Source organism: Microplitis mediator, chromosome 5, assembly GCF_029852145.1.
Source record: "Microplitis mediator isolate UGA2020A chromosome 5, iyMicMedi2.1, whole genome shotgun sequence".
NCBI lineage: Eukaryota > Metazoa > Arthropoda > Insecta > Hymenoptera > Braconidae > Microplitis > Microplitis mediator.
The window spans coordinates 26,158,365-26,173,260 of record NC_079973.1 but is presented as its reverse complement, the minus strand read 5'-3'; the positions used below and the strand labels follow the sequence as shown (position 1 = coordinate 26,173,260).

The following is a 14,896-nucleotide window of genomic DNA, read 5'->3' as shown; positions in this document are numbered from 1 at the left end:
ACAAAGGAAAGTATTTTTTAAAAACAATAATTACTTTTTTTTTTTATAACATTTATTTCCGACGCTAATACTGTACAGGCTGATAAACATCCAATAGAACGTGTACTTTATTAGTTACTTACTGGTTTTGAATTTAAAAATAAAAATAATTGCCGCTAATTTTATTATAACTATTATTGTTTGAAGAAAAATAAAATACAAGCGTAAATAAATTTAATTTTATTATTATCAATCAGTATGATGTCGTGAAAGTCTCATGATAATTTGGAGCTGACACAAGAAACTCTCAAGAGATCGTACTAAATAAATATAATGATAACAGTCCTCGATGTTACAGAAATAAAAAATAATAAAACATCATGGAATGAAGCCTAGCAACAATTATCTACCATATGAGTTTAGTAGCCACCACCTTTTTAAAACATTTATAATTATTATGATATTTTTAGTCTGCGCTCGCGGGTTCACCCAGGCCTCGGTGAACCAGCGTCACATTTTTCGTTAACAATAATTATGATAACAATAATTACCATAATTACACATGGTTACTTAATGGTGCTGCAGTAATTCTCAAACTGGAAATTACGATTAAATATTTAAGCTGTGCAAACAATTGTGATTATAACTGGATACTTTTATAATTATTGTCATAAAGACTCGATAAATTATCTAAAAGTTTGAGTATCACTGTCTACATCTACGTTAGTGTATAATTGTTATTATAATATATGTATATATATTAATTTGTTTCCAAATACAGTTTAACGACGATATACTTTTCGAAAGATACAGGAGACATTTACACTTACAGAATATTGATAGATTATTTTTTAATAATTATTATTATAGGTTTTGTTAATATGTTTTTTTTTTTGCGCTGAAAGCTTAGACATCAGGGCGATAGTTGGGGTGCAACTCGGGCTTGATGTCGTACACCAGCTCCAGAATTTTCTGAATGACAGGATCCTTGTGAGTCAACAACTGGCTGTTCATTTCTTCTATTTTTAATTTTGTATCGGCATCAATGCGCGCTGCTACGCCTTCTTTGGAGCCCATGTGCTGTCAAAGTATCGTTGGCATTAAAGTAAATTAATTATAATTATAAAAAAAATTATAAAAAATTTATACCTTGGCTTCGAATTCTTTGAACTGCTTCTCACGTTCCTGTCTGTATTTTTCGATCTCATCTTGAGCTTCTTCCTTGGCCTGCTTCAACCGACGTGCTTTGCCTGAAATAAAAATATTTATTTTATTTAATTATTATTATTAACCCGGGGCATCAGCCAGTGAAGAGAAAGCGGTTTATAATTAAAACATTTATTTTAATAAATTTTAACTCCGACTCAAGGCCGATCCAACCTGAAAATATCAGCTCGCTAAATTAAAAAATAAAATAAAATTTAAATAAATGTAATTAGCAATTATCGTTAATTGTAATAATAATTGGAGAGACGTCCACACCCAAATTGCATTCGTATTCAATGTGATGATTTTTTATGGCACTCCCACAAGTCACACGTATCATACACGAGTCGTAAAATGTCCAAATTCAATGGACATTAAAATGAAAATATAAATAAATAAAATACTCACGTTTTCTGGCCTCGGTGACTTTATCTGCGGCCTTCTTCTCGGCAGCCAGGAGCTGCTGGATACCTTGGGTCTGGCTGGCCATTTTAAACTCAAATTAAAGACAAGATTAAGTTAAATTTGGAGCAGTTTAGGTGAAACTAATCACGAATCGATCATATGACTGGTGAAGTTCCTCTTGCGGTGGTGGCGCTGTTTCTTATTTTCTTACTCACGTGGTCTCATATATATAATGTGTGTGAGTGTATGGATTTACACTACAGTAAGTACTTGCATCTATAATTCATATATATAAAATGTAATTGACATTTACATGTAACAATTCCCCCAATGAATTTTATTAAATAATGACAATTTATTTTATTCCCTCAATTTTATTTATTCTTCGTGTATAAAATATCAAATTATTGTTATTATTTTACATAATATAAATTATAAAGAATAAGTAAAATTAGTTTTTTATAAATATATAGTTTTATATATGCTGGGTATTTGGAGCAATTAATTTATTACGATTATTATTTAATAATATTTTTTCTTGACGTTTCTTTTCTTCTTTGAACGCATTTTTGTTTTCTTTACACTCGACTCTTCGTGCCTGTAATTAAAAAAAAAATATTAATCACTGTAATTATTAAATTATTTATTATTTTATTTATTATCAACAATAAAAAGTACCCGTCGATGTTCCTTGACTTGTCTTTTACGTTCTAATCTTTCTGCTGGAGTTTCATTCTTGGGCCTGATACTTATCATGCTGTAATGACTTTTATTAGTCTCGGCAATCGATCTACCAGAGTAAGATAAATTCCTCTTGTCCTCGTTCTCCAGACCCAATCGAGCCAAATTTTTAGCCGTCAGCTTTCCGGGCTGATCATTCAAAACGTTTTTCGGTATTCCCGTACGTTTGTCTATTTTTATTTTTTCTATTCTCTGTAACAATAAATTTCGTACATACGTTTCTGTAGATCAAATAAAAGTCTGACTGAAGGATAAAATACCTTAGGATCTGGTAGTAATTTAGGATGATTGTAAATATTGCTGTGTGTAGACAGAATACTTTCGCAGTCCCATTTATTTCTTCTGCGCTCGTCTACTTCGACTTCTTCTAGTTCTCCTTCAGAGCTCGAGTTGTTTATTTCAATTATTTTCAAACGGTCTTTCATCAGCTCTGCAATACTCACAGTCTGCGAGCGTAAATAAATATTAGTATTTATTAATTACCAGTGTTAATTATTAATAATCACACTTACAGATTGTTCACGTTGTTTTTGAAACTCCATCGCTAATTTTAGTATGGAACTCGAATCGTCATCAACGTGCCCTTCTATTTCTTCACAATCTAGTGCTCCAATTTGTTCGTCATCATAATCAGCGTACATCTATTATAAAAAATTAATTAGTTATAACGAATACTCATTAAGTAGACATATTGACATTTACTTTTTCAAATTTATCATCAACGTGGGACAGCTGCTCGTTTCTTCTCATGACACTGCTGCTCATAGAGTACTCCGTAAATCGTGATTTAGTTTCCTCATCTTTGAAGGTAAACTGCGGGCCGTCTAAACTGCAAACTTCATCTCTTTCTTCATCAGAGTCCATAAAATTTGACGAAATGTCTGACTCATCTAAAGAATAAATAAATTAGTTGAGACAACAAATAAAATTGATTATTAAACTCCCTATTAGTAATTCAGTAAATTCATACCATATTCATCTTCTTCAATAAAATAATCACCATTAGCATCACCATTAGCCAGCTTCATAAAATCATCCTCCAACTCATTATCAGAATCTTCAAAGTCAAAGTCATCGTCCAGAGCGGCAACGATATCAGGATCCAGCTCCGGTCTGGGTCCAGAAATAGGCGCCGCTCTGTTCAGGAGCCCGGTTTTTTCTTCAACCGAAGACGGCAACACCGACGAGGGTAAATTTATTTTAGGTCGATCATCACTGCTCGGGCCAGGCTGATCTTGCGCCCACTGTGGTGGCAAGTTGTTGACATCCTCCAATTTTCGCAAATAAGCGAATTCGTCTTCAAAAACAGGCTTACACTTTTCCTTGGCTTTCTTGCTGTCAATTGGAACCAGGACATGCTGCGGTGCATTTTCATCAGCCGCCAGCGGATCTTTTTGCGATCGATGGCTCACGAGGAACGAAGCCGCGTTTTTTTTGTCGATAAATTTTTTCTTGGGCTAAACAAATTTATTCCATCAGTAAAAATAACCTATAAATATTTAAAACTACATATTGAATTAAAAATCACTCACCATTTTGTCTAGATCTAGTCAAAAACTTTAATAAAAATTATTACTGTCCTGTTCCAGTGACCAAATGCTAAATTTTATCAAACCCAATTATCTGTCCAAGTAAACACGTGTATAATTATTCAATTTAAATAATAAATGAAAATGAATGATGGCTAAGGCTAAATTTGGTGGTGGTGGTGGTACAGATATTGATGTGGTGGGAAAAATGTCTAGGAGCGAAGTCTATCGGCTGTACTGACAAACACTGGATGACTCGATCCGATGATCCAAGAAAATATGGCTATTCTTGATAACCGAGATTACATATAGCTCGTAATTCGGTAGAGCTGGTGTAGTTTAGTGTAGAGTGTCGTGTTAAAAATATAGACGACAGACACACTACTAACTGCAACAAAGCCAATAATAATACAAATACAAAAATAACAATTGTCATTACAAGTGTTAACTGTTTATTATCATAAAAAAGGTGGCACATTGATACAATAAATAATATCGGATTTTTAAATTTAAATGAATCTTGTTTAAATAATCACCTCAATACGTAAGCGACTATTTAATTTAATTAATTAAAAAAAAAAAAAAAAAAAAAAACATTAAATGAGATTTAAAATTATACATAACAGCAGCAACAGCAGTTGTCTTATGTTGCTTCTGATGTAGTTACTCGGTATTACAACAGTTTAGTATCCAATATTATTATTATTATTATTGTTATTATTAATATTATTATTATTATTATTGATACTGGTTGTATAGAGTTGCTGTTGTTGTTGTCATCGTTTAAGAATCAGTGATTGACCAATATTGTTATTATAATCATTATTATTATTATTATTATTATTAGTATTATTATTGATATTATTATTGTTATTATTATTATAATTATTATTATTGGTGGTGGTGATTGACAGCTAAAACGAGCAATACAAGGAAAATGGCTGATGAACATAAACCGCAAGCTGGTGCTACAGGCACTTTATCAACAAAAACACTGTACGAATTAAGTGTTTGTCAAGTTGCTGATAGATTTACAAAATTAAAAAAATATCTCACTTGTTTAACCGACAATATTCTCTTTGACGTATACTACGAGGTAAATAAAAAAATAATTTAAATTACTCATCACTAATTATTTATTATTCATCACTTAATAAGTTATACTATATTACTCTTTCTTTTAATTACTCGTAACGTTGCATGTTATTTGACATTTGTCCACTTGTCACTTGAGATTAATTACCGCGATAAATATTTATTACGCCGTAGTTATTTATTTGTTTTACTCTATTAATTTATCTTAGTTTTTAAATTTTTACAATGTCTCATTGTTGGTAGTTATTATTTATAGTATGAGTGATAGCGATTCCTCACAAAGGTTATTATTGTTTCAGTTGTATAAGAAAAAAAAATTATGTTTGCTGGGAGCCGAGTTCAGCGATTTGGATATTTTTTCAAAGATGCTGAGAGTAAGAAACAGGAGAATTCATTTATTTCAACTGTTTCAGGTATTTATTTATAGTTTTTCAATAAATTCATTTTACAGCTTTTTTATTATTCTATTAAAAGCCTCTGATATGTTCAGTTTTATATTTTTATCATAACTACATCGACCTTGGAAAAAAGAAATTTATATATTTAAAATTATTTATGACATCCAATCTCTCTGCTAACGTCACTTAGATTTTATCTCTTTATTTTCATCACAAGATTAGTTTTGTAATAACTAATTAACAAACAATATGCAGGTTTATGTTATCTATTTCTGGAGGCTGTAATATTTAATTTAAATTTATTTGTCAATAAATAATTTTATCATTTCTAAGATACGATAATAATTTTAAGTATTTTTTTTCCAAGTAATTAAGTAATCAAACAGTTTCCTGACATTTAACTATTGTGAAATAATAAAATGAAAATAATTTAAAGGCACTGATGGACCACGGAACAAAAATCGACAACGAACTTGCGATAAGTTACAATGTATGTTGTTCAAGGATAAGAAACAAATTAAATGGCCAAGCAAATATCATAGACCTTGGACTCAGACTCGGGAGCTTTCTGAGTGACGCTGGATGGTACGCGGAAAGTACAAAAGTTTTATTAATGTGCAGAGATTTATGTATCACAGAGAGCGAGACCGCTGAAAACTGGTGCCGTACATTAGACTGCTGTCACAAATTACTACGTGCCCAGGCGGCTTACTGTGCATTCAAAGACGCTAAGGAGACACACGAGCTGGCATTAAGTACAGTTGAGAAGTTACAGTACGCCGGGTACGAAGATTGCAATCATGCTGCACTTTACGCTGAATTCAGTGTGTTATTTTTTATGAGAAGTGAATATGATCAGGCTTACAGATGGAGTCTCGCGGCATTGAAAGAATTAAAGCCAACATTACCGCCACGTATTACAATAGACGTATTACGTCAGGCCGCTAAATCATGCGTTGTTAAACGTGAATTTAAAAAGGCCGGTTTGTTAATACGTCAAGCCGTCTATCTGTCAAGGGAAGTATTTGACAAAAATCACCCCAAGTTCTGTGATGTTCTTATAGATTACGGTTTTCATTTACTAAATTTTGACAGCATTGTAAATAGCGTATCAATATACGAGAACGCTTTGTCAATAAGAAAAGAAATATTTGGCCGTACTAATTTACATGTCGCTATTGCTCACGAGGATTTGGCCTACGCTCTGTACGTGCGCGAGTACAGTTCAGGCAGATTCACAGAAGCGCGGGAACACGTCGAGAGAGCTATTGAAATAATGGAAAAGCTTCTGCCGTTTGAGCACCTGATGCTGGCGAGCGCGAAGCGGGTAAAAGCCCTGATACTAGAGGAGATTGCGCTTGATAACGAGCAGGACAATGCGTCGACGACAAACAAAGAATTACTTTTGCAATCCGAGTACCTGCATCTCTCAGCCCTTCGTCTCGCCCAGACGGCATTCGGCGAACGAAATGTACAAACGGCTAAACATTACGGTAATTTAGGTCGACTGTATCAAAGTATGAGTAGATTTCAGGTAATTTTTTATAATTATAATAATTCAAGGCGTTTATTTTATTTAAATATTTATTTCATTGCTTTTTTGTGTTACTAGGAAGCTGAAGAGATGCATTTAAAAGCCATAAGCATTAAAGAAGAATTACTGGGCTCGGATGACTACGAAGTTGGATTAAGTATCGGGCACTTGGCTTCACTTTATAACTTTCACATGAGTCGCTATCGTGACGCGGAAAAACTTTACTACCGCAGCATTGCCATTAGTAAGTCGTCGAATTTTATTTAATTATTTCATAGTTGTTATGTACAGAGTAATTTAATGTCGCGTTGCTGATGCCATAATGGCGTAGCAAAAATTACCATTAGAGTGAATGCAAAACGGATGACTGTTTATTTATTTAATCCCCGCCGAGTGAAATTTACTCCGAAGGGGAGTTTATTTTGATATTAAAACTTCGAATCGGAGTGAATACGGACTTAAATAAAATCCAGATCACTCCGAAATCACTCTGCTGAAAAGACAAACTCCCTATTCACTCCATATGTGGTTTTTTTTTAAATCTCCGAAACTCTGAGTGACGGAGCAAACTCGGATTTAAATTAAATCCATAATCTCTCTGAATTCACTCCCGATTTTTTACAGTGTAAGGGCGTAACATTTTTTTTTACTGATCGATATACTTTTGTATCCAATTTAAAAAATGAGAAGACACAAATTTTTTTTTAATGCCCTTATTAAAACCTACTACGTGATATTTATTATTACTGTTTGTATTTGTTTGCAGATCTTAAGTTATTCGGTAAGAGTTACAGCGGACTTGAATACGATTATCGAGGTTTACTGCACGTATATGAAAAACTACAAGATTACGATAAACTTTTGGAGTACAGAGACACCCTTATTTTATGGCACGATTTAAGAAAACAGTACAATCAATCAGAACATCCGCCGATTGACTTGAACGAACGCCCTCAACTTATTGAACACGTGATAAAAACATTTTTTTCGATGTAATTTATCTCACGTAGATACGAATCTACTTGTTTCGCGTTAAAAAAAAAATCAACATCATTATTAATGATAATTATTTTATTTTACGGAGATGTTGATCCATAGCTCGGATCTCGTTTTATTAATTAAAATAATGTGTAATTAAATTTATATTGGTCGGAATTTTTTTGACCTTAGTTTATATAGTTAATAATGTAAAGACGGATTTTATCTTCAGTGAGTCCATTGTTGCATAATTATATGAGTAATTTTCAAATCACAAATCACTTTAAGTGAATATTTAAAAAAAGAAAAAAAAAAGGCGTAAGCGCGGATCGTAAAATCAATATGTTTAATTAGCGAGAAAAAAATTAAATGATAATGACATCAGAAAAAATTTTTTATACAATAAATATATACTAGTGATATTCCAAATATAAATCAACACAATTGTTAATATATAAAACAACTAGATATACCAAAATCTGTGTATCAATATTAAATACTGTTAAAAAAAAAATTACATCAATATGTACAGAGATAATATTCGTTAAATATTATCAATATATCACGATAGTTTATATAAAAAGACAACTTGACAAAGTACACGAAATCTTTTAAATAAATGTGTTAATTATTTGTTTCACACAACAGCTTTATCACGAGACCACTTAAAGAATTTTAATTAATGATGGCAATTAAAAAAAAAAAGTATAATTTTAAGACCACGAGGCTGATATATTAATAAATAAAATAAGTGATAACAGTTACATTCAAAAGCATTAATATTTTCATAAATTTACATTAAACATTACAGATAATTTATGTACAACGTTAATTTCTATTATTTTTTCTTTTAATTTTAAATCAAAGATAAATTTTAACTCGAGAACATTTTAAGTCGTAAAATATAATTAATCTGTTTGAAATATCTTGATTTTTTAAAAAGCGATAAATATATTTTTTGAAGATATAATTCAAGAAAAATTATTAAATCACCAAGTCTGATTATATTTTAATCACACAAAGTGTTTTATTGCACGCTTTACTCTGTTCTTTTAATAATTATTATTTATTTATTTATTAATTAATTAGTTTCATTGATAAATCCTAAAATAAATATAATTTAATTAATCTGGTGTGTGCGGAGGTTGTTGACTAAAGTATGGCGCGGTATCTGGGACAAGTAGCGTGTGGCAAACACCGCAAACTCGGGAAGGTCTTTGTTTCGGTCCGCTGTTTACAACATGTGATAAACATGATTGGCAAAATATATGACCGCAGTGTCGACAGTGCACCTAAACATCAGATAAAACAGAGAAAATTTTTTTTAATTATGATAAAAACTACTGATAGTGATAATAAAGACAGTTAGTTATTGTTATCATTAAATTACTTTTTTCTTTCCAAGTGAAAAAACAGTATGACACGTTGGACATTCATCAACATCTTCTTCGTGTTGCCACCTCACTTCGCTGCCAGACTCGCGTATTTTTTCTAATTGCACCTGTTAATAAAATAATAAATTACAGTAATCATTTAAACAATTTCCCGACATAGGTATCAATAAAAAAAAAAAAAATACCTGAAGCGATTGAGACAATCGTACAAAATCTTTCTGCACTTCCCCACTGGTCTCCAACACTTGCTGCAGGCTGGTCACCCGCTGTCTCAATTCGGCGATCGTCGTGTCCGCTTCTTTCTTCGCGGCGGAAGTTTCCTTCAACGCACTCTCCAGCCTCTCAATTTTCTCGTCCTTCTCAGCAATCATCTGCTCTCTGAGGAGATTCAGCTCGTACTGCATCGTAGCTTCTTTCTCCTGCGCGACTTCCTGAGCAACTCTCGCAATGATCAGATCCTCGTGGGCTCGCAGTAAACTCATATGCAATTCTTCGACAGTATTCGGCATATTTATATTCTCACTCTGCAGTTGCTGGGAATGTTTGCTATGTTTACCTACAAGTACTTCGTTCTCTCTCTGCAATCTACAGCAAATCATTAGTCATTAATTAGTCATCAATTTAAGAAAAGTATTAAAAAAAATTAAAACCTACTCTATTAAATGCCTCTGGACTTCTTCTCTGCCGCGAGTCAGCTTGGCGAGTTCCTCAGTGACTCCCTGGTGCATCTGCTTGAACTGCAGCTTCAATTCCTGCAACGTCTGCTGCGCCAACTGTGAAGCCGAGGTCAGCTCAGTTACTTTTATTTTGTGCTCTTCCTTTTTCTCGTTCCACTTTTCCTCCATCCCTTTGCGGAACTCGACCTCTTTGATCAACTCTTCCCGCTGTGACTGCAACATCTTGTCAGATTCGGCCAACTGTTTTTCCAATTCCTTGGCTGTCGTCTGCATTTTAACCAACTGCGCCTCGTAATTAACACACATATCACAAGTTATTTCACCCTGGTCACCTTCTAGCTTCTTTGGTTGCAATTGCGCCTGTGGTAATTCTTTGTACTTTTGTAATTCATCATCAGTGGATCGTAATTTTTCTTTCAATGCATTTATTTCCTCTTCCAATGGCACCACCAGAGATCTCAACACTTCAGCATCTTCTTGCGCCTAAATAATGAAGTTATTAATGTCTACTGACATCCAAATAAATTAAAATTCAAATGAAAATAAAATACGTACGTATTTTTTAACCTTCTTCATACTTTCTTCAATATTATCCGAACCTAGAGACAACGAATCGGCCCCCAGTTGCGAGACAACTTTCCTCGCAAGAGTTTTCGTGACATGCGACAGAGATATCTGGGGCCCGTCTGCCGGCAAATCTCTGGACATCTGTCCCTTGAGGAAAGAATTTTCTTCCTCAAGTTTTGAAATGTAAGCGCGAAACTTTCCCACCTCCATTTCCAGCTGCTCTCGCGTGCATGCCGACTCTTCCATCGTATCCTGGATAACCTGCTGGAGTGAAGCGATCTCCTCCTGAGCTTTGTGGGTCTCTACGTCAATGTCATTCTCTAGCCTGATGTTCGCCACCACCAGCTGGCTCTTGGCCTCATCTAATTCATTCTTTAATTTTGATAACTCATCCTGAAGATCCAGATTCTCTTTAAATCTTTTCTTCAGTTCCTCTGAAATGACAAATTTAAAAATTTAAAAATCCCACGGATCATCAGCGTAATTACAGACTTACCCTCTTTTTGTAGAAACAATTCTTTCATCTTGGCTCGCTGGACATTAAATTCTTCTCTCAGATGAGTATTTTCAGACTGAACCTTCTCGAGTTTTGTTTGTAAATCAGCTGGAGAAAATTTTTGATTAAATTATGTGCCAATTTAAATTGATAATTATAATTGACACTCCAATGCGACTTGTAAGTGAAGACTTATGACAACACAAACTAATTAAAAAAATATTATTTACCTTCTGAATTTTCCACCAGCATATTATTGTCCTCCGGATTGGTCTCCATAATTAAATAGTTTAAATAATTTTAATTAAATAAATAAAATGGACATATGATGAATCACTAGCAGTACAACCTTAACACTTGAGACAAATAAATATGCCAGCTGGGCTATAACCTTGTCAGGTTAATTATTCGTTTGTGTATTCGACAATATTGCTGGTACATTATACTAGTATATCAATGAAAGAGTAATTATTATTATAATTCTGATCGATCCACATGTAATTCATATATTGCACTTTTATAAAAATTGGATTTTTTTCTTTTTTTTACCCACTTCTATATTAATACGTTGAAGATAATTCAGGTACTCGAGCAAGCACTTGATCGACTGATGAATACTGGGGGTTAAATTAGTTCGGATTGTCATCAGCTAGCGCTGCTGTCACTTTTTTAAAATTCATCCAATAAAAACGCCAGTTATTCATTAGACTTTTTTTTGTGATAGTGAAAGCAGCACACGAAATTTTTATTGTTTTTTGATAAATAAATAAATTATTAGTAATAATTAATTTTTTTTGAATCAGCTCCAAAGAATGTTGTGAATTTTTAAGTACAAATTGAAAGAATTTTGGACCTCAGGTATTTTCAGTTTCATAATTTGTCGCGATAAAAAAGTCTTTGTTCGGACGAAAATTTTGACATATACTAAAATTGAAATTTTTTTATCTGAAAAAAAAAAATGTGTAAATTGTAAATCCCGAGTTTATTAATTAATAATTAATTTTAACTTCAATATTTAATTAAATACTAAAGTATTTAGATTCAATTTTGAAATTTCGCGGAAAGTTGGCGCTACTGCGCGTCAATGTATTCAACGCTCAAAATTTGCTAAAGTAGGGCGGTCGAATAATCGCAATATCGATTGCTTTGTATCAACTGACGGTTCGATAGCGGCGGTCAGTATCATCGACGCCAGTAGTAGTCCAGATCCTTCTTTACGTTTGAATTGAAACCCAGTATTTTAGTTGTCGTGTAAAATTGTGCAGTGATTGTAAAATTCATCTTTTATTAATTTAAATTGTGCAAAGTGTCTATGGTGTAGTTCAGTGTTCAGTGCTAGTGTAAAGTGTTGAGTTTAAGTGCAAAGTGTCGCGAATTGCTGATGCTGATAACTTCCAAGTTCCTGATCAAATTCATCTAGCATCGTCTGGTGGGAAATAGCAGTTAAGTGACGTTTTTTTTAGCTGCAATACACTTGGAGCAATTTAAATGGCAAGAGTTACGGTCTAATCTTCATAAAGAAACTTAGTGGCATCTCCACCCATCTCCACCCATGTCCACCCATCCTTATATGGGTCTAAACTGGAAAAATAAATTTTTCTCAGGACTTTTTGTGGTCTTTCCTACTACAGGACACTATAAGGAACAAAAAACGTTAATATTGTGATGGGTTATTCCCAACAGGGCAAGAGTTACGGGCTACTCTTCATAAGAATACTTAGTGGCATCTCCACCCATCTCCACCCATGTCCACCCATGTCCACCCATCCTTATATGGGTCTAAACTGGAAAAATAAATTTTTCTCAGGACTTTTTGTGGTCTTTCCTACTACAGGACACTATAAGGAACAAAAAACGTTAATATTGTGATGGGTTATTCCCAACAGGGCAAGAGTTACGGGCTACTCTTCATAAGAATACTCAGTGGCATCTCCACCCATCTCCAACTATGTCCACCCATCCTTATATGGGTCTAAACTGGAAAAATAAATTTTTCTCAGGACTTTTTGTGGTCTTTCCTACTACAGGACACTATAAGGAACAAAAAACGTTAATATTGTGATGGGTTATTCCCAACAGGGCAAGAGTTACGGGCTACTCTTCATAAGAATACTCAGTGGCATCTCCAACCATCTCCACCCATGTCCACCCATCCTTATATGGGTCTAAACTGGAAAAATAAATTTTTCTCAGGACTTTTTGTGGTCTTTCCTACTACAGGACACTATAAGGAACAAAAAACGTTAATATTGTGATGGGTTATTCCCAACAGGGCAAGAGTTACGGGCTACTCTTCATAAGAATACTCAGTGGCATCTCCAACCATCTCCACCCATGTCCACCCATCCTTATATGGGTCTAAACTGGAAAAATAAATTTTTCTCAGGACTTTTTGTGGTCTTTCCTACTACAGGACACTATAAGGAACAAAAAACGTTAATATTGTGATGGGTTATTCCCAACAGGGCAAGAGTTACGGGCTACTCTTCATAAGAATACTCAGTGGCATCTCCAACCATCTCCACCCATGTCCACCCATCCTTATATGGGGCTAAACTGGAAAAATAAATTTTTCTCAGGACTTTTTGTGGTCTTTCCTACTACAGGACACTATAAGGAACAAAAAACGTTAATATTGTGATGGGTTATTCCCAACAGGGCAAGAGTTACGGGCTACTCTTCATAAGAATACTCAGTGGCATCTCCACCCATCTCCAACTATGTCCACCCATCCTTATATGGGTCTAAACTGGAAAAATAAATTTTTCTCAGGACTTTTTGTGGTCTTTCCTACTACAGGACACTATAAGGAACAAAAAACGTTAATATTGTGATGGGTTATTCCCAACAGGGCAAGAGTTACGGGCTACTCTTCATAAGAATACTCAGTGGCATCTCCAACCATCTCCACCCATGTCCACCCATCCTTATATGGGGCTAAACTGGAAAAATAAATTTTTCTCAGGACTTTTTGTGGTCTTTCCTACTACAGGACACTATAAGGAACAAAAAACGTTAATATTGTGATGGGTTATTCCCAACAGGGCAAGAGTTACGGGCTACTCTTCATAAGAATACTCAGTGGCATCTCCACCCATCTCCAACTATGTCCACCCATCCTTATATGGGTCTAAACTGGAAAAATAAATTTTTCTCAGGACTTTTTGTGGTCTTTCCTACTACAGGACACTATAAGGAACAAAAAACGTTAATATTGTGATGGGTTATTCCCAACAGGGCAAGAGTTACGGGCTACTCTTCATAAGAATACTCAGTGGCATCTCCAACCATCTCCACCCATGTCCACCCATCCTTATATGGGGCTAAACTGGAAAAATAAATTTTTCTCAGGACTTTTTGTGGTCTTTCCTACTACAGGACACTATAAGGAACAAAAAACGTTAATATTGTGATGGGTTATTCCCAACAGGGCAAGAGTTACGGGCTACTCTTCATAAGAATACTCAGTGGCATCTCCAACCATCTCCACCCATGTCCACCCATCCTTATATGGGTCTAAACTGGAAAAATAAATTTTTCTCAGGACTTTTTGTGGTCTTTCCTACTACAGGACACTATAAGGAACAAAAAACGTTAATATTGTGATGGGTTATTCCCAACAGGGCAAGAGTTACGGGCTACTCTTCATAAGAATACTCAGTGGCATCTCCAACCATCTCCACCCATGTCCACCCATCCTTATATGGGTCTAAACTGGAAAAATAAATTTTTCTCAGGACTTTTTGTGGTCTTTCCTACTACAGGACACTATAAGGAACAAAAAACGTTAATATTGTGATGGGTTATTCCCAACAGGGCAAGAGTTACGGGCTACTCTTCATAAGAATACTCAGTGGCATCTCCAACCATCTCCACCCATGTCCACCCATCCTTATA

The 14,896-nt window shown here is 34.3% G+C and overlaps 4 protein-coding genes across 4 annotated transcripts; 1 reads left to right on the top strand and 3 right to left on the bottom strand.

The window, feature by feature from the left end:
* Window positions 1–125: 125 nt before the first annotated feature.
* On the bottom strand, window positions 126–1,777 carry LOC130667750 (V-type proton ATPase subunit G). Its single transcript, XM_057469579.1, has 3 exons — window positions 1,594–1,777; window positions 1,129–1,229; window positions 126–1,059 (listed from the first exon to the last, which is right to left on the bottom strand). The coding sequence occupies exons 1-3, from the start codon at window positions 1,673–1,675 to the stop codon at window positions 886–888; spliced, it is 357 nt and encodes a 118-aa protein (XP_057325562.1). The 5' UTR covers window positions 1,676–1,777; the 3' UTR covers window positions 126–885.
* Window positions 1,778–1,955: 178 nt separating this feature from the next.
* LOC130667540 (protein LTV1 homolog) lies at window positions 1,956–4,035 on the bottom strand. Its single transcript, XM_057469183.1, has 7 exons — window positions 3,864–4,035; window positions 3,302–3,788; window positions 3,034–3,221; window positions 2,844–2,972; window positions 2,592–2,777; window positions 2,269–2,523; window positions 1,956–2,188 (listed from the first exon to the last, which is right to left on the bottom strand). Exons 1-7 carry the CDS (start codon window positions 3,864–3,866, stop codon window positions 2,066–2,068), a joined length of 1,371 nt encoding a protein of 456 aa, XP_057325166.1. The 5' UTR covers window positions 3,867–4,035; the 3' UTR covers window positions 1,956–2,065.
* Window positions 4,036–4,197: 162 nt separating this feature from the next.
* Window positions 4,198–8,532, top strand: LOC130667539 (amyloid protein-binding protein 2). Its single transcript, XM_057469182.1, has 6 exons — window positions 4,198–4,404; window positions 4,775–4,956; window positions 5,255–5,368; window positions 5,790–6,887; window positions 6,966–7,131; window positions 7,654–8,532. The coding sequence occupies exons 2-6, from the start codon at window positions 4,798–4,800 to the stop codon at window positions 7,881–7,883; spliced, it is 1,767 nt and encodes a 588-aa protein (XP_057325165.1). The 5' UTR covers window positions 4,198–4,404; window positions 4,775–4,797; the 3' UTR covers window positions 7,884–8,532.
* Window positions 8,533–8,762: 230 nt separating this feature from the next.
* LOC130667538 (rab GTPase-binding effector protein 1) lies at window positions 8,763–11,598 on the bottom strand. Its single transcript, XM_057469181.1, has 7 exons — window positions 11,230–11,598; window positions 11,000–11,107; window positions 10,492–10,937; window positions 9,914–10,419; window positions 9,445–9,844; window positions 9,256–9,366; window positions 8,763–9,157 (listed from the first exon to the last, which is right to left on the bottom strand). The coding sequence occupies exons 1-7, from the start codon at window positions 11,276–11,278 to the stop codon at window positions 8,990–8,992; spliced, it is 1,788 nt and encodes a 595-aa protein (XP_057325164.1). The 5' UTR covers window positions 11,279–11,598; the 3' UTR covers window positions 8,763–8,989.
* Between the last annotated feature and the right edge of the window lie 3,298 nt (window positions 11,599–14,896).